This window comes from Mycteria americana, chromosome 1 (genome assembly GCF_035582795.1).
Source record: "Mycteria americana isolate JAX WOST 10 ecotype Jacksonville Zoo and Gardens chromosome 1, USCA_MyAme_1.0, whole genome shotgun sequence".
Taxonomy (NCBI): domain Eukaryota; kingdom Metazoa; phylum Chordata; class Aves; order Ciconiiformes; family Ciconiidae; genus Mycteria; species Mycteria americana.
In genome coordinates this window covers 164751346-164771375 of record NC_134365.1, presented here as the reverse complement: position 1 = coordinate 164771375, position 20030 = coordinate 164751346, and the positions used below count along the sequence as shown (strand labels likewise).

General features: G+C 38.2%; 1 protein-coding gene across 4 annotated transcripts in view; it reads right to left on the bottom strand.

The window, feature by feature from the left end:
• Positions 1–20030, bottom strand: part of ABCC4 (ATP binding cassette subfamily C member 4 (PEL blood group)) — a 156799-nt gene that overhangs the window by 109804 nt on the left and 26965 nt on the right. For all 4 annotated transcript variants that reach the window (XM_075526823.1, XM_075526816.1, XM_075526808.1 and 1 more), the window contains exons 7-13: positions 18596–18721; positions 15524–15773; positions 11538–11642; positions 7042–7131; positions 6488–6679; positions 4836–4930; positions 4642–4728 (exon numbers count right to left, since the gene is read on the bottom strand). In XM_075526823.1, the coding sequence (XP_075382938.1) occupies positions 4642–4728; positions 4836–4930; positions 6488–6679; positions 7042–7131; positions 11538–11642; positions 15524–15773; positions 18596–18721 (945 nt within the window). The remainder of the gene's footprint in view (positions 1–4641; positions 4729–4835; positions 4931–6487; positions 6680–7041; positions 7132–11537; positions 11643–15523; positions 15774–18595; positions 18722–20030) is intronic.

The window sequence follows — 20030 nt, the reverse complement described above, 5'->3', positions numbered from 1 at the left end:
AGGTCAAGGAATTTCAATTGTATCATCTAAATGTAAAGATATAACTAATATGTTTTTAAGAGCAACACCTGTAATACAAAAACCAGGTACACAGCATTCAAGTTTGCCCAGTACTTCTCATTAGGGCCGTAATCACTGCAGTGGTATCAGAGGCATAATCAGCATGCACCAGGTGTGAAACATAAAGTGGCAAGCCTTAAAGATACCCTTCATTTCATCCTACCTGAAAGGGAGCCGAGTAAAATCCTTAAACTTACACACCAATTCCCCTGTACACTTGTCATCAGTAGACAAAGTATGTAATATGCATATGTCTTTAAACACGGCACTGACAAGTACATGCCAGGGTTATCTTTGCTCGTTTCCTCTGACACACTGATTGTGTCTGTAATTCCTCTACAGAAACGAGACCTTCTAGCTTTTATCTGCTAGTTTTACAGGACTGATGAGCTCCATTTGCTTTTAATTATCTGCACCACCATAATAGCATTTTTTCCTCAAAGTTCCAACGTTACAGGAGATCTACAAGCATACCCCACTTTGAGAGATATGAGACTGGAAGCGTTCATGGACTCCTAAGGGTTCCAAAAATCAAATTACTTTAAACAGACAAGGTAAATATTCAAGATCTGTGCATCTAATTAAAGAAAAAAAAAAAATTAAAAATCCTTTTACTCATTTTCCCTACTTCATTTTGCTCCTCCCCTCGAGCACTTCTGGTGCTGAGTTAAGAATGCACTGAGGAATTTCAGGATCTCTTAACCCATGCACTTCGCATGACGGAATTTCCCGCTCTCCTTTGCTGTCAGTTCAATTCTTCCTCACCTTTTTCTGCAATTATGAAGGACACCTTGGCTACAAAACCATGCCTGTTCCCTTCCCTCTCTTGCAGAGGAACGCTCAGTTACCTCAAACGGCAATAGAGAGGCTTTATCTTTCAGGACAACTGGTGAACTTGCCAGGTGACTCTCCGGTCAGGCTCAACATATGGTTATCCCATGACCCACTGCCCAGTTACATGTCCCTTGAGCTCCTACAGCAGACCATTGCCTAGTACCAACGTGCTCCATCTGAATAGATGCTAAAGTTCATTACTGCGCTGTGATAAATGCAGTGATTTCTTCTGCAGCTTCTGTCTAGTTCCAGAGGCAAAACTGAGAGAGAAAAGACAAATGACCATACATTCAAAACAGCTTCCTGCTAAAAAAAAAAAAAAAAAAAATATTTGCAGAATTCTATTTGATAGTAGGAATGATACACATGTGCATACCACTCCCAAGTATCATCACAACTTTAGGTGTGATTTTAGAAGATTCCCAAACTGTCCTGCAACTCTGTCTACTCTCACAAGCACAGAGGAGGAACAGAAAGAAATCAGGCTGATCATCAGCTGAGCCTGGCACACAGCCCCTGTCACTGGAAAAGATACAAGGGAAGAACAATATCTAGAGAAGAGCATCTGTCTCAATATACCGATAGAATATAAATCTCACTTTTAAAAAACACTATTTTTGAGTCAGTATCACTGATGGGACACAATTTAATTTCTATCCAAAGGTGATCTGAAACCGTATAATCTATAGGAATATGTTCTACAAAGATGCACAGGGAGAGCAGAAACTTCTTGGGATCCAAGAATGATTTTCTTAGAACATCACAGGCTATTCCAAACTTCGTCATACAAGGAAACGTGCTACGCTATCTGTATGGCTGTCCCTCATTTCAAAACTAGAGGTCTCAAAATACCACATTCCTTAAAAGTTAATGAAAAGCTATTTTTATTTTTTTGTATATAATATATGTATATTTTCATACACACACACAAATATATACAAAAACATAGAACTATACTGGTGCCCTCCATTGGGAAAAGACTGAAGCATGCCTACTGTTAGCTGTCAAAGAGAACTCACAGGAAAAGAGGCTACAAATAACACAAAAATAGGGAATCTCCAGTTTATACCTTACTAGGCCCCAAGGAATCTGATCAGGAGAGAGGAATTAATTGGAAAACTGGCTTTATCTGCTCCATCATCCACAGAACAACTTGTCTGTATTATGGAGAAATTCTTAAGAGACACAATCCCTTATTAATAATACAGTGGACTGTTTTCCCACTGGAGCTGTGCTACTCACATCCTTTCTTATTTGAGAAGTATTTATATATTTTAGACTGTTTACTGCAGTAGCTGAGCAGAACGGGGAGAAGCAGCAAATGTAATGAATCAGCCATCCACAAAGTGTAGCTTCGGGGAATTACTAGGAACATACCTATCTTTGATGTAAACACATAGACTAGACACTTTAAAAAAATTAAACATTAATATAAAATTACAAGGGGAGGGGGGAAGAGCAAGTGAACTGAACAATATTCACTTCAGATTCTCATTAAATAATCCCCTGTTTCTTCCATTTTGTCCACTGTTTTATGCCTCGTGGTTTGGACTCCTGGGGCAGCTTGTATGAAGTGGTGTCTCGGACATTCCTCATCACCATGTTCTAAGAAATCATTCCTGCCCAAGTGCTCTCGCTCTTCTCCACATTTCCAGTACTATTCAGGAAGCATTAAAGAACATGCCCTGCCTTGTTTTTCAAAGAGAGCCACTGAACATAACACTCTCCCTCACTACCCCCAGCATCTTTTATAGCTGCCACGAAGGCCTCAGAAGACAACTTCTCTTTGTAAAAAAGCCCTCCCTTAAGACCTTTAACAGGGAGGCATTGCTTAGTTTTCCTTGCCACTACTACTCGACCCAGTCCATTTGCTCCACAAAATGCTTTCATTCTACTTTTAACTGTTTCGCTCAAACTGATCTAGAGTTGGGGAGGAAGACTAAACAAAAGTAAAGGAAGAACCCCAGCTAGTTTTCTGAGTTTCAAATTCTCCGAGGTAATCTCCGTATTCCTCCTCATCTCCACACATTTATCAGCAAAACATAGGCTGTGCTCGCAGAGCAATGGTTTCTAGCTCCTTTATGGTTTTGCACATACAAAAATCCAGACATCCAGTTCTGCAATAGGATGTAGATGCTCCCAATCTCACAGCTCACAAAAAAACATAGAATAAATTGAAGAGGCAACCTGACCTTCTTTGCAAGGCACTACTGTACTTTCCCATTTTCCTCTTTGTGAAAAGACCTTAAGACTTAAGGGAGAGACAGGTTAACAGCTCAGGTGGGTGCACTTTCAGAACTCAGGCACTGATACAGTCAGATGCTGGAGCTGTAGAGTGATCTTGTGCAGAAACAGAAAAGCAGCAGCTAAAGCCTAGATAGCTTCAACAGGCATTAAAGGAATTTGATAGAGTGTGTGAACTAAGAAGTAATGAACTCCATCTATCAGTCGTGGCAGGTGAAAACGATCCTGCGCAGAATAATGAACATAAAGCCTATGCATCATAAAACTCTTACTCCATACTGGCTGATGGAAACAAACAGTAGCCATTTGAAGAAATCAATAAAATAAAACAAAATGTTGATGGGGTTTCAGAGGGATCTCCAGATTTGAATCTGCAAACATCAATAGGATGTACAATTTTCAAATTTAGATACTAAAAGCTTCCCCGCATAGGGAAAATGAACACGTGTGCAATGCTAGTCAGTGCAAATTCTACGACCATTTCTGCAAGACAAGTTTTTATGACTGTCTAGGGGCGGAGAGGAGGGAACAACAGTAAAACCAAATTAATTCATGTATTTGGAGCATGGAATTCAAAAGATGTAAGTATGCTCAAGAAAACGCTCTCATTTAAGGTTTCAACCAAAGCCCACTGAATTCAGTCAATGGCATTTTTTCCTTCTACTTCTAATAAATTCTAGATTATACCTTTTGATATTGAGAGGCGCAGGCTACGAAGAAGCCAGGACGAAACACTGGCTGGGAATAACTGGGTTATTCTCATTTTCACTATGTGCCATAGATTAGGCAGTTTGAAAGAAGAGAGAGACGGAGAAGAGGAAATTTATTGAGAAGGGAACCTGACTTTTAATGAACACTCTCCTATTTCTTCAGGAATGGGGGAAGGTCCAATATCTCTCTCTTTCATGGTGAGCTTATACATTCTCTTTTCCTCTATTTCTGCTCTCCACAGTCTACTTGGCAGGCCACAGTTCCCCATTTCACTTACCCAAGAGAAATTTCAACCATTCAAGAACCAAAATGAAAAATCACTCAAGAATCTAAGAGTTCTGTCCTTTTCTTTAGCCAGTTGAATTAAGTGCTTATTATTACGCAAATAAAGCTGCAGCAAACTAAGTGATTTAAAATCCCACCCCGTATTATTCTTCACTCAGCACTAATATTCATAAACCCCAATATTCATAAACCCCAACATTCATGTATTAAATCTGACATTTTCCTCAAGAAAATGGCATATATTCCCTTAAGAATAACTCTAATTATAGTATCTTCAAAACAGACTTTCACAGGGCTTTTAAAAATAAAGAAGAAAATGAAAGACACACAGAGGAAAAAAACTATACGTCTTCCTAATACATAAAACAGAGGAAAAATACATGCAGAAAGTAAATGCATTAAGTTTTGTGAAGAGATCCATCTCCCCAAAAATGCTTTCTCAAGTTTTTCTATAAGAAATTAGAAGATAACAATTGTATTTTAAAAGAAAACAAAGCAGTAACGTACTTTTCAAACAAATGTCTTCCAACTTCAGCATCTACTGCACTCAGTGGATCATCCAAAAGATAGATGTCTGCATCTTGATACACAGCTCTAAAAGGTGTAAAGAAAAGTCAGTATCACAAAGTCTTACATTTGTTTCCTTTAGTCACTAAAATCTGTCAATTTGTAAATTTTAGAAACAGCAAAAAACCACTAGCCTGGCCAGATTTACACGGGCCTTCTGTCCCCCGCTCAGCGTAGCTCCACGATCTCCTATTACTGTTAGGTCACCATTTGCTAATAATTCCAAGTCCTGAGAACGTGAAAGAACAGGTAGCAAGATTTTTTTTTTTTTTTAAATCATTTTAACTTCAAAGACTGACAAAGCTGCTTCAACATAACATTTTCTTATTTGAAAAATATAAACTTATCATCTCACATTAAAATACAAGGATTCATACTAAATGAAATATCCACATTTACTTTATGACTTTGCACCTTCAGCAAAAGATAATGAAGAAAGCAGGAAAAATAGGTGAGATCTTAAAGTTCACTTTTTCTACAGCTTTGCCAGAAGGAAGTGCACTACTATTCTTAGTGTTACAAGGAATATTTGCTGGTGATTCAGAAAATCAAACTAAAAATTATGAAGTATAACAGTAAATTAATCGTTTTTTACTAGAACAAAATGAGCTGCCACAATAAATAAAACCGAACTAACTATTATCAGTAAATTATCTTCCATTTGCCAATGTCCCTAAGAATGGCATTGCTTTTATTCTTACTGCAATGTATCCAAGGTAAATCAACACAACATTCATCACACAAATTTGGTTAATTTATGGGGTTTGGGACTCCGAGTAAGAGGACAAAATTATACAGTGTTCTATGTCATATTATTTTATATCCCATTCAGGAAATAGAGAAGTTTTATATTAAGCTATAAAGCATATTCTGAAAGTTTATTCACAGCTTTTACAAGATACATCAATTTGAAAGAAAACTATGAAAGCAAATCCACTATCAAATATGAAGTGTTTTTTTCTTTTTTAAATGCAGTTTGCTGTCTTTTAAAGTCACTAAAACCTGAAGTTTAGACAACAGCATATGACTGGATATCAGCAGGAGATATTAAAACTCTATCTACCATGTGTAAAAACCTTGCAAAAAAATTTTCATCACAGTAACCATCTGCTTTTCACCTGTGTCGCTGCTGACAGTAGTATCATAACATGCTGCATAAAACCTTTTTAGCTGCCAAGCAAAATGTCTGTTTCTTGACAAATCTGGCTTAATCCTCTTCTATATCTCGTCACAAACTCCTTTGCACACAGACCTTTCAAAAATATTTTTTCATAAAACTGCTTGGGCTCAGCAAGTTCTCCAATATATAGCACTAAGGTTCTTTTGATAGCCATTAGCAATGCATAATACATGATATACATGACATTTATTCTAAAAAAAAGCATAAAGGATATTTACAAAATAGAAGTTACAAATAGTGCTAGCTTGGTCATTTGTTTTCCACCTTTTATTTCATTTACACATACACCTACCATAATACCAGTGAAAAGGGCTAAACGTGATTATGAAATTAAATAATTGGGAACAGCTTTTTCCAAATTTGTCTCTGCTTCACATAAGCTACACCTCCCTCTAGTGAAAGTTTTAGGAATTACAAGAATATGCTTACACACGGATGTCAAAAATAATTACACTTATTTCTGTTAAGCAATAGGATTTATTTCACATGCTACTAATAATAATCAATTCTACATATCATATATTGCAGCACATACCACAAGTCTGCAAGAACATTAAGATAAAAATAAAGATCATGAAAATAAAACACACAAAGAGAAAACCATACCTTTTTAAGAGCACAGACTTTTAAAACTTTTTCGTATTTTTCTTTCTCATATTCCTTGTCAAACAGTATATTACTTCTTACTGTACCAGAAAACACCCAAGGCTGCTGAGAAACATAGGCAATTCTTCCAGTAATGTTTATCAAACCTTTGTCTTTAGGCAGCTCACCAAGCACAGCACTTAAGAGCGAAGACTGGAAAAGATTAAAAAAAAAAATAAAATATTTGAAAAGTTTGATTGCATTAAAGACATCACAGAGATTGAGCAGTGTTTACTGGCACGATGGCCTGTTTCACCCTGTCACTCAAACTACTGCTAACAGTAGAAGAGCACTAGTACCCTTTACATGCGGTCTAGAAGCAACGTACAAAGTACTGTTTAACTCCGAACCATCTCCTCCCCACCCCCAGAAGGACATCTGCCTTTCCTGAATGCAAGTATCTTGATGTGAAGTGTGTTATTGTACACAGAAAGGAACTGTACATTTTCAAGTTTCTAGTCATGTTTAACAGGCTCATAAAAACCTCACAGAATGGAGTAAACATTAAGACTTACTTTTCCAGCTCCTACAGGACCAATCACAGCCAATAATTCCCCTCGTCTGACAGTAAATGAAAGTTGTTGAAGTGCTGGGCTTTCTAAACTCTATGGATTTGAGAAAAAGTTAGGCTTCCTCAGTAATGAAATACGCACCATCAAAACAACTCTTTAGAAACAGAAAACAATGCACATAAATCACTATAAATTAGCAACCTATATGTCCACCATATTTCAGGCATACAGCCTGCCTCTTCAGTAATTCACAAACACTTTTGAAAGACCCTGATCCTTCACCACAAACAAGTAACGCAGACAAAACAGTGTTCAAGGAATAAGGAACCCAAAGGCAGCAGAAGCAGTGCTTCCTCAAAGCCCACTCATCCTCGCGGCAGCTCAGCGCAAGGCTGGGGTTGCAGCCTCAGAACAGGAGCTCTCTGCTGGCCATCGCACCAGCGTTCCCAGCCCCAGCATGGCACGCCCGGCGACTCTGAGTAGCCGGACGAATGCTAGGAAAAAGGGAGGGCTGAAGCTCTCTCAGAGCCCCAGGAAAGCCAGGTCTGTGTTTGCTCTAGTCAAGGCTCTATCCAAAGTGAAAATAGAAAAATGCCGTTTGATTTTACACAACTTCATCTTGTATATCACGGATTCTCAGAGACTTTTCACAGACAACATAGTGGGCTATTTGTGTGAAAATATACTACCCTAGGATTGTTTGTTTAATATTCCTTTTTAGTATGCCTAGCCTTTATGTTACGCTACTGATAAGAGGTTATTTCCCAACATATGTTGCACCTCTCCTATCAAGGTTGTAAAAATGCCTATTTCTTGTGAAAAGAAAGGATGCTCATGTCTTTAATAGCTATGCTAAACCGCAGTTCCTAAGGGCCTGGTGCAGCTTGCAGCTCCCTCTCATTAAAGCAAAACACCCTTGTAACAGGATCTGCCTTTACATGCATCTTAGACCACACTAAGCATGACTGACATTAAAATGCAAACAGGAAAATACATGCATTTTAAAAAAAAAAAGTAATATTTCTATTAAAGGACCAAACAAAACCCCAGCCTTAAGCTTCAAGAAAGAGCAAGGTGAAGAATGTCTAGTGTACCTCCTAGCAGCTTGCAGACTGCTTAAAATCTCCAGCCACCCTCTGAAGCTCAAGAGACTGAAGAGGCCACCACCTAGCCCCGCACAAAAGATGCCGTAGGACCAAGTTCTGGGACTGTGAAAAGGGGGAAGCTTGCAACTCATTTCAAATTATTTGGGAGAGACACAGGTACAGTATCCATCCACACCTATGATGGCTGGGAGAGCTGAGCTAGCACGCACGTGTCAACTCACACCAGGAGAAATACCGGTTAGGCAGCACTGTACCCAGGGCTCAAAGCCGCACGTCCCCCATCATAGCTCCCACCTCGCAGAAGCAGCACAGGGTTCACACAAAATCAGAGTCACACTGTGAGAACCCAAACTTGTGCACATTGTGCAACTCTGCAAAACTACTTTTGTTGCTATTATTAATTTCCACAAGGTGGCATCAACGGGGCTTTTTTCCTTTTCTCCACCCCACCCTCCCAATCAGCATTTTACCATGAATTTGATTTCTCGGTCCAGAGTACACAGTTCAGGTGCCCAGCTAGTGCTAAGGTCAGGGGAACTCTACCAACTTATGGCAGCCAAGGCTTTTTTTTTTTTTTTTTAATGCAAAGTTTGTAGGAAGAGAAAATATCTCTTATTAAATCAATTAGTCTTTATGGAAAAAGTAAATAAGCTTTCAGACACACAGGCCCTTCTTCAGACCTCTTGTGCTTCTGTATTCACAAAACTGCAAAGATATTTCCTCCCACACTCAGGTTTTTAAAAAAATATATCATAAGAGCCTAAAAACATTACAGAAAATTTCAAAATTTTTTTAAACTATTACCCAAATATTATATATGAAAGCAGTATTGTAAGATATCATAGACCCTGTACAAAAGTAGTAATGCAAGCAAACAGCATGGCCACAAACACCTAAGGGGCATGGTATTTTTGCAAAATAGCATTCCTTATAATTAAAGACAATTTGTCCGGAATTCATCACACCTATTTTTAGGCACTAAACTGAGGCATTTAAATTAGAGCACAGACTAATATTACAGCTAAGTTCATCTGACAGCTCATTACCACAAATGTCCTAGCTCCCCCGTGCGCTGTCAACTATCTGCGTCTTTCACTTCCCTTTTTCTGCCACTTGTTCTTGCCTAACCTTGCAGACAGGTTGTTCATGGGACTCAGCTATCAGAAAACAAATCACATTAAAAGTGATTCACTTTCTATTGCTTTATCCCTCTGGACTGGTTCACCACAGGGTCGTACATACAAGCATAAACACCAGCACAAGGGAAGGAACCGAGACTCAGAGTGTGAGGACAGAAGGACACAAGAATGATCCCTTCAGGGGCAGCAACTCCTTAGGTGAGCTTGGGCAGACCTTACACATCCTACAGCCAAGAGAAAGAAGCAATTCATCCCATCTAAGGGGTACAGAGATCATATATTGCACAGAAGTACTATACTACTTATGCTCCTCATTTAAGTGACTAAAATTACAAGGGATAAATTTGGCCTCTGTTCAAATGCTTGAATTTTAAATCTAAAGTTGCTCAGTTGAGCAGCCAGACTGTTTTGTAAACTCCAGGCACATCAGTAAAAACCCATACTGAAGAATCCCTAGTTCCACGCTGGTATCAGACTAGCCTGTGGGACTCAAGATAATACTTGCCTTAGTAAAACAAGAGTGTGACCATGAATTAATTGGTTTTGTTTATCTTTTGATAAACTGTAATACACCATGTTAGGTTGTTTTCCTAAATGTCTAGCTAATAATCCCTTTTTTTACTTCCAGTGATTTCGGATTTGTGGGTTATTGGGGGTTTTTAGTATCTCTTTTGGCTCACAATCTTTAAAAATAAAAAAATTATCATCCAGCTGTACAGTGTCTGTACAGAGATCCAAAGAGAAATTGTCCAAAGCTAAGTCAGTTACTTGAAAAAGGACAGCATATTTTTATTATTTCTTTCATAACTTCTCTCTCTCAGAACTCACCATCTTTTCAGTGAGCAACTCTCAAATTATTTTGCATCATTGTAAGAGTATATAAAAGAAACTTTCTGAGCAGCTCTTAATATTTCTGGGAGAACTATTCTTCTCCCATGCACACTGCAATTAAATATCAGAATGAAAATTACATGAACAGTTTTCTGGGTGGTTTGTTGGTTTGGTTTTCGTGGTTTTTGGGGGTTTTTCTGTTTGGTTTTTTTTTTTTTTTAATTGAAAGGAAACTAGTAATTCCAGTCATGCTGCCCTGCTTTATGCAATATAAACAACTCATGAAAAAAAAAAGAGGGTATTTAATGGGCATTTTATGGGCATGTTTTATATTATAAAACCATTTCCTATAAATTGTAAACAGTGGTACCAATGTTGGTTTGGGAAGAAAACAAAGATTAAGAAATACATTCCATTTTGCATTAGAATGTATTCACCATTAAGTTTTTCATATCAATTACTTTTTAAAAATTTGTTCAATGTCTCAGAAAGATTTATGTCACAGAGACAACTCTGAGAAAGTAAAGCACAACAATACAGCAATTCACTTTTGTAGCTGAGTAGTATCAGTAGTAGTAGGTAGATCCTCACATGTTTTCACACTTTATCTTTCTTAGGACACAGCACATGTAGGGGAAGAGGGTATATAAAGGGAAATATGTGATGTCTTATTTGCATTACATTTATACGCAAAATTCATTTTTAGGGCTTCCAGCATTTCTTATGGAGACTGAAGCTTCCCTTGTGCAAGGATACTGGCAGCTCCTAATAGCTCCAACAATTCATCACAAATTGCTGCTTACCATAGCAATTGCAATTTTAAAACAGAAACAACAGTCAATCTTTGCCTTTCTTACAGAAAAGGATAATAGATTTATCACCTGTGTATTGTCCCTTTTTCTAGTAATTTTGGTGGGTTTGGTGCATTTTAAGCAGAGAATAATTTGTAGCTGAACAGTCTTAATGAAAATACACAGAGTAACAAATACGTGCAGACTAGTCTCTAAAGCTTTCAAATCTGTTACGAGAAGTATATTGTACTGGTTCTAGAGTAATGGACTGATCAGCATTCAGGCCACGGAAAAAAAATGATACGCTAAGGCCCACCTTACTGTGCTGTCTGTTGTCAATTCCAGTTGAAGTATCTCAGCTACAATACAGTGCTGTTTAATAACAAGAGATATTTTCACATAGAAATGCACAGATTTTCATTTAGTATAAAAGTAGCTATTCCTGTATATTAAGATGCACTTGATAGTGTTTTCAGTACTATTCTACAGAGTTAGCTTAACATACTAAAAGGATTCTCACACACAAAAGATGAAATACAAAACATCAGCACACTATACATAGACATACTGCTCTTTAGACTTAAAATGCCTGCAGCGCCAATACACTTCACATTTAGTAGAAGTAAATTTACCTTATCCCAATAGCAAGTCAAATCCTGAACATGAAGAATGACATTCTCATTATTACCATGCAGTTGTGGCTTGAAGTGTGAGACCTCATCAAGTATCAGAAAGTTCTGCAATAAAAGCACAGGATATTGCCTAATGTGACACTGAGAATGGAAAAGGAACCCAAGCACATGTTTTTGGAAGCAGAGCATTAATTATGGGGGTGGATAAACAACCACAAACTGATCAAGGAATTACATTTCCAAAGCAATGCATAACTCCTTCAACAGTGTACCTCTAACTAGCTAACCATCCTCCCCAGAAAAACCCAAAAGTGCAGATTTAATAGCATAAAAGTACTACAGGACTCTTAACAACCACCTGCTCAATAAAACAGAATTCCTGAAGCAAACAGACCTTAAGAACTCAACTTGTCTTTTCCTTGAAACACTGACAAATCTTACAACTGTTTGACTCCTCCTTCCCATGCAGAAGTGGCGAAACCCTCACTGTAACACCTTATCATTCCACTGCTTTGATGGTAAAGGCTTATGTTGCTTTGTTCAGAAGAACGATGAGACACAGTAAGAAGCTGTCCACTGTCCCTATTAAGCATTCTTCAAGTGACAAAAAGGCTGCACAACACTATCTGAGCCTCTCCTTCTTTGGAAGTCCAGGGCATTACAAAAAAAAAAAAAAATTGGTTACGCCTGCATAACTGGTTCATTGCACTTTCACTACTGTACTTCCACATTATATCCCAGTCAGAGAACCTTTCCTTCAAGTTGCATAAACGTGCACTTTTGTACCACAGCCACATTTCTAGCACACCTTGCCTGATGCTAGATTATAAATAGCTCAAACAGATTTAGAAATGAAAGGGGCAAATTCTAGAGAAAATTTTCAAGGGTAACAGTTACCACAATTTTAAGACAAAACCAGAAAAATTCTATCATGCTTTGAATCACAGAGCATAAAGACCTTAAATAGGCTCTAGCAGACAATATTTTGAGAAAAGAAGGAAGGTCTTGATCTTAGAAGCCAAGATTAGTTAAAAAGTACTGAGCTACCAGTTTGCAGACATGAGAGAGCTGCTGAAGACTTATAGAAGTCAGTAACTAAGAGGAAGCAGAAGGAGGATGCCAGGAGCCATGGGAGGCCAGGAAGAGTACTGCTAGGTGTTAACAGGCACAGAGGTACTGCCCAAACTCCAGCTGGCAGGTATCGTTTCAGAGAGCACTGAGAAGTCAAGCGTTTTAATGCAGCAGTCTGCAAACTCAATGCACATATACTTATATCTCCACCAAAAGGCAAAAGTGCAAAGCCACACATGCCTGAGCTCCCCGGCCAGGTGAGCATTGCTGAGCGCTGTTTTAGATAGGCAGGCCCAAACGGGTACGTGTGTAAAACAGAACTCGGGATAAGAGAGTGGTAGGCAGGGAAAGAAACTCTAGACACAGCCTAAATCAGTACTGGGGTGTGTGGCTTGAGAAAACACCTCTGAAGTGTGATTTGGATTTAGGGGATGGCTGAAATAACACGGCAATTATAAGCAAGGAATCGGTCTCTTGTTGTTTCTGCATTTACCAGGAATTTCTCTTCTAGCAGTAGCATTCATCCCAGGTATAAATCCTAGCTAGCCACTTAACTCAAAAAACGTTACAGTATCACATATGGAAGATTTCAAATAAAACTAGTACAAATGAAGAATAAAGTTATATGGTTAACACCATGAATTTTAAATTGGGGGGGGGGGGGGGGGATCAACACTAGAAATAAAACTTTCAAATGCAATACATAACTAAAGCCTTAGAGACTCTTTAAGTTCTCTTAAAACATTTTTCTATTCTTTTTGTACTTAATAATATTCCATGCAGAGAAAAATAAAGTTGCTACCATCCACAGGATGCTGAGAAGCAAACATTAGCTTGAGAGATGACTGTGTCCTTGAAAGAGAAACCTCTATCTTTTGTAACCAGCTGAAACGTATTTTCTTTTCTGCGTGTCTGCCAAAATAACCCTCTGAAAAACAACCACTCACTCCATCACAAAAGAGGGAATGAGCTTCAAGAAGAGATGCAGACCAGCTCTCAGATGTGTAGCTAGGGTGAGGGGAAAAGAGAGCTTAGGTGAAAAACACAATAAGGAGACCACTATTCTTTTCACCACACCGTTCTTAGGCATGTATAAATGAATATGGAAGAAAGGCTACTACTTCCCATCCGACTATCGTTCTTTATTGTCACCTGAAGCACAGTATCTCCTGCTTCCCTCTCTCCATCTGAGCATACTTTAAGATCAATGCAGAAATCTCACTTGTTCTACAAAACCTAAGAGAAAGCACTTTCTTAAATAAAAAAAGCAAAACATATTCAGTTTTGCCCAAATATACCTAGCCATCATCTTAATCATTTTTTCTGTATTTCCTACTCTCTTCTCCTAATTCCTTTCCACTTATTTACATTTCAGTAACACATCTTTGGTCAGGCAGCATCTTGTCCTTCAGCAGCAAAATGTCCAACCCTGAAACAGTTTGGGAAATATAAGCTAAAAAGTTGGTGATGGCATCAAGGATGCTACAGATTCATTAGGACAATTCTTTGCTCAATGAACCTCAATTCTGGAGCTGGTTTCCAAAAATCATCCTTAAGGAATCGTAAGTGTAAGGGAGTTGGAGCCAGCTGTCAGAAGCAAAATCATGTGACCACTAGGGTGTGCTGGAAACAGAGATGAGAAAAAAAGGAACAGATCGTCACTGCCTCTGCTCAAGTGCTGTTCTCCTGGTCCTGAGGCATCTTTTCAGCCATCCATGTCTCTCAACCCACACAGCTTCAAAGATCCCTTGAAAGAGCACTGCCCTGCAGCTGAACACAGGGTATATGAGAGTACAGAAAAGACAGTGTGCAACATCCAGCATCCCAAGCACTTCTCTCCCCTCCCACACTTTAGTTTAAGCAGTAATAACAAATGTTAATGCCTACAATATTGCTGTGGTCACGATTTTCACACATTAACCTGTTCTAACTCAATTTGCATCAACTTTTACAAAACACTTCTCTGAAGTGCAAAGATTACCTGTTTAATACATAGGCTTTTGTGCGGGCTTAGTACAGTTAGAAAATTTATCAAGAAAAAAAAATTGATTTATTATATTCAAGCACACGGAGAAGAAAATAAACCAGGAGATTTTTAGCTACTTTCATCAACAAATGGCATAGTGACACTACGCAAAGCCATGTGATTACATCTAAAGTGTTTGTTTTCCCTATTATAGATTAGATTAATCTGGGTTTTTTTGCAAAATTAAGTTCTAAAATGGCTGGCATGCTTTAATTCTGTATTTCGATAATCTGACAATTTGAGATTTTTTTAAGTTTTAAATTCTAAATGCATTTTGCATTTAAGTCTTTCGCTCTTGCAGTTTATGCTAAAGTATTGGTACATGCAGCAAACGTGACTACGTAATTCACAACACACACTAAACACAGCAAACCAAACAAAATAAAGTCCATCTGCCAGAACGTGCGTTACCGATGTTCATCCTTACTGAATTTGAGTCTTCACTCCAGTATTGAAAGCAGCCACAAGACACCAGCTAGGGCTCACACCTGTCCTCCATATCTGACAGGGTAGTGCAGTGCACATGGAATATGAATATGAATCCTACAGCTCCCATCCGCCTGCTTTGTCCTCCAACTCCCAATCCCAACATATCTGCATATCTGTACACATTTTTCTCAATACTTCAAATACTTTCCTCTTACTTCAAAAATGTCTACAACACCTCTTTGCATGTACATTTGTCTCCTACATTTCAGCCTGCCCTACAGCGCATGTCACGTTTTTGCACATGCACACACAGCAACACGTTCAGATTTCAAACAAAATAGGTTATTTCATTAAAAAACCCAAACTGCAAAACTAAAATAAGGCTGCTTTTGTCAGTGACATTAAAACAATGTTAGAATAAGAGAAGAAATCCACATACCATTCAAATCAATAACCATACCTTGATTCGTCGTATGCTAACCACTGCCTCAGAGACTCTCTCAACAGCCGCAGGGAAGAACAGAGTTACTGTCAGTCTTACTGCACCATACAGGGACACTGCAACAAACACTCGACTTGCAGAGATAACATTGCCAAGTAGTACATATGCCATGAAAGTCATGAACACTGTTATTTTGCTTGCCACAAAGAAAGAGGCTAAGTTCAGTCCTCGAAGGTAGGAGCTTTTCATAACCATGGCAATCTCCTTCCTAAAAATGCAAAATATAAACAAACACATCAATCTCTCTCATTACAGTTGCCCTCAACAACAACAGGATGAGTGAAATTCTACTTTTATATCCTTTCTCCTCCCCTTGCACCACCCCAACTCATATGTAAAGAATTGTAAAGAAAGTATGTTATATGTTAAATAACAAAAAAGAGAATGTAAAAGGCTTAGAAATTGAGTGGGGAAAATTATTACATTTAATATCTTAGTAGCTATAGAAAATATTTATTTTTTAGAGACAGAAAACTAAAATACTCTTTTTTTTCTGCTTTGGTCAAACTAGTATTTTAATTCAGATGCTAATCTGCTTTGAATCTTTCTGGGTTGCATGCAAGAGCAAAGAGGAAAAAACCTCTGTATAAAGGCCAAGCACCCACAAACTCCTTATCCTTCCAGTATCAAAATCCAGTAGAGTTCAGTCACAAAACTCCTGATATGATCAACACATACTCTGCAGCTGAAAAAACAGGGCAACTTCCAAAAGATCAAGAGTTCACCCATGGCCCAAGTATCTGCCATTATTCAGCTGCTGCGCCTCAAGCTGGATCACAGGATTTGCAGTATTTCCTTTGATCTCAGTCTAAAGCCTTCCTGATCTAGACCCTACTCCTGGCTTCTTTTGCTCTAGGAATTCTGGTTCATAATTCAGAAAATACTGATCTGTAAGGCCAATTGTTCTGCCAGCCATTACCCGAGCTAAATAGTGATTGAAGTGCTGCACAGACACATAAGTCTCCCTCCAGCAACCAAAAAACTGCTGACGCATATGTTCTCAATTTCCACTTCAGTTAAATTTCAGTTTCCACTTCTAAATGACTCATCAAGTCCAGTCCTCAAAATGTTACTGCACTATCTACAATGTGGATGCCATCAGGCTTAACTTCTTATTAAAATAATAGTTTTTCTTTATCAAGAGAGCCATAACAACTTACTCCTTCCCCACAGATTCTGATTTTATCTGCTTAAAATAATATAGAATATAAAATCCTGAAAATCCCTAATTTCTCCTCCCAAATATTCTGGCAATTCTCAGGGAAAATCTTGATCATTTTGATTACCTTCCACTTGGAACTATATACTAAGGTTAGAAACTCAAGTTATGATTATCCACTTTGAAGTAAATTAAGTCCTCACTTAACAGAGAGAAGGATGCAGGATGCGCTACTGGAAAACTAGTTAAGCAACTTTCCCACTATACTTGCCAAATTGGCTGAATTGACAGGCTTTCAAAGAGTTTCAAAGACTTACTTTTTCAGCTTAAGGGCTCACAATCTCTGATCTCCTCCAGAGTATAGTGAAAGAACATTTGTATGTAAACTATTTGAATTGGGTCTAATTCAATTACTTCTACAATCCTGGATGAAACTCTTTTCCCATCCTCTAATAATCCTTAATAATCCTCTCACTATCTGTGGATAATCAGCAAGTTCTTTGTGCTGCTCTCCATAAATATCAGATAAATTACAGCCTACCCACAGGCTGTATGTAATATACTACACTGTCTTAAGGCACGGAGTTATATAAAAGGAAACTAATACGGACAGCCACAGGAAAAAAGAGCAATGGAGGAGTTCAGATGTCGTCTTAGCAACTGCCAAGGGCCACTGTGGAAATACTGGGCAATAAATCACCTGGCTGAATTTAAGACTTTTAACTACAGTTTTCCGCAACGCAGTTAAAGAAAAGAAAGAGAGCTCAAGACGTGTTTTGGAAGAGCTTATTTCTCTTCATCATTAAAAAGGAAGTCTCTAATCCTAATGAGGTGTTGAACTTGGAAATCTGAAGTTTAGTGATGTCAATACACCCATGGAGGAAGCTTTCAATAAAGAAATATCCTCTCTGGCTCCGTGCAAGAGAGCAAAGCTGTCAATTAATCAAGAACATTCGATCAGCATAGGATCCTATAAGTTGAAGGAGGAAAGGATTATGTGCGTGGGAAGAAACGCCTCAGGGAACATTAGCAAGTCTGCAAGCCTGCACATAGATGTAAAGGGAAAAAAAAATGTTCAAAAAAAGGAATTCCAAATAAAACAAGTTTAAAAAAAAAATCAGAGCATCCACAGCGGGATAACAACCTTCTACTCATATGCTGGAGAGGGACATAACATGAAAATTAAATGATGAGAAATATGCACCTGAATTCCTACAGTTATCCTTTAGCACGGAATGCTCTTATATTGTTAAGTAAAAGCCCAAATATTGACTGAAAAATTGAATTTATTAATAAGTTTTAATCAGATGCTGATGGACCTCTGAAATGAAATGCCTTAGCACACCAAACTCAGCTGGCCTTGCCAGCTGAACAACTAGGGAATTTCTGAGCTGCTGTCTTTCTCGTCTCCACCCTTCCCAGATGGCTTGAGCAATACTTCAAAACGCAGAAAGCAAAGCAGAGTACTACCTGAGGACGCTATCATTTAGGACAGAAAGTCAGATTCCATACATTTCTCAGAAGGGAAATGTCTGCGTATTGGTTCCTTGCTATTAGTTTACAGAACAGTGAGGATGCAATCATTCAATTACAACTACCACAGTTTATTAGTTGCTGTTTTTAAACACAACCATAAAAAGAAGCATAAAACCCCCAGAATTTATATATATCAAAGGTTTTTTTTTTTTTTCTTTTTCTGTCCCATTAGGATATATTTCCATTCCTTCACTCTTGCTATAGAAAGTTTTAAAAAAAAGCCAAAGAAGTTCAAGTAAACTGCATTTTAAAGCACAAAATAATGCACTTACTGACATGTAAAAAAATGGAAACAGATACAGATCGTATACCAAGCTGTGTCTTTCCAGGATTACCTTCTTAAACCATTCACAAGTTCCGCAAATGATTTTTCCCAAGCATACATCTTTATTATCTTCATACCACTTATGACTTCATTCATGGTCCTGATCCTGACATCTGTTAAGGCAGCTGTCTTGCTTCTGTAAATAGCACAAAGTAAAAATTCTGAGATTCTCAAAAGAAGAGAGACTATTTACGATCACATAACATACTCATATTAATGAAGTTTGTGCTTTTACTTGTAAAGAGGATTCATATAATTGCAATTGCATTAAAAGGTCTTCCTAAAACAGTATCGTAAAGCTGACACACAGCAGACAGACTTGGTATGTGTTGTGGTTTAACCCCAGTCGGTAACTAAGCACCACAGAGCCACTCGCTCACCCTCCCCTGCCAGTGGGATGGGGGAGAGAATCGGGGGGGTGGGGTGGGGGGTGGGGGGGGGTGTAAAACCCATGCGTTGAGATAAAGACAGTTTAATAGGACAGCAGAGGATGAGAAAATAATGATAATAATAAAATAATGATAATAATAAAAGAATGTACAAAACAAGTGATGCACAATGCAATTGCTCACCACCCGCCAACCGATGCCCAGCCAGTCCCCGAGCAGCGATTGCTGCCCCCTGGCCAACTCCCCCCCCCCCCCCCCCCCCCCCCCAGTTTCTATACTGAGCATGACGCCATATGGTATGGAATAGCCCTTTGGGCAGTTGGGGTCAGCCGTCCTGGCTGTGCCCCCTCCCAGCTTCTTGTGCGCCTGGCAGAGCATGGGAAGCTGAAAAGTCCCTGACCAGTGTAAGCACTGCTTAGCAACAACTAAAACATCAGTGTGCTATCAACATTATTCTCATCCTAAATCCAAAACACAGCACTATACCAGCTACCAGGAAGAAAATTAACTCGGAGCCAAAACCAGGATAGTACGTGCGTATTCCTGGTACTTCCTATTCTCAGGGAACTGTGAGTTGATTCAATGTTCAGAATTATATGTCAGCTTGCACAAACACATGGTATTCCTTAAACAACATATTTATGTAAAAAAACACCCTCAAATAAAAAAAAATTACAAATATTAAATTTAGAACTAAACAAAAATCAGAAAATTACTTTTAAAAATGAATTTGAAATGCCAAAATAACAACCCTTCTCATAAGGCTCTTTTGATGTTGTTAAAGAAACTGGCCTCCACTTGTGTCTTTTTAATATTAACTCTAGTTGAAGCAAAGATTACTTAGTAACAGTACATGAGCTATAATTTAGGATAGCTAATCTGGATATGGTTTTGTTTAATAAATATTATTTAAGCATTAATTGTAATTAACACTAAAGTAAATATATCTATTTTAGTCCCACATTATGTTTGCACTGATGAACAAATTGGGAAAATATATATAATTAAATAATAAAGTCACAGTTTTAATTAGGAAAAAAGCATTGAAAGTTAGAA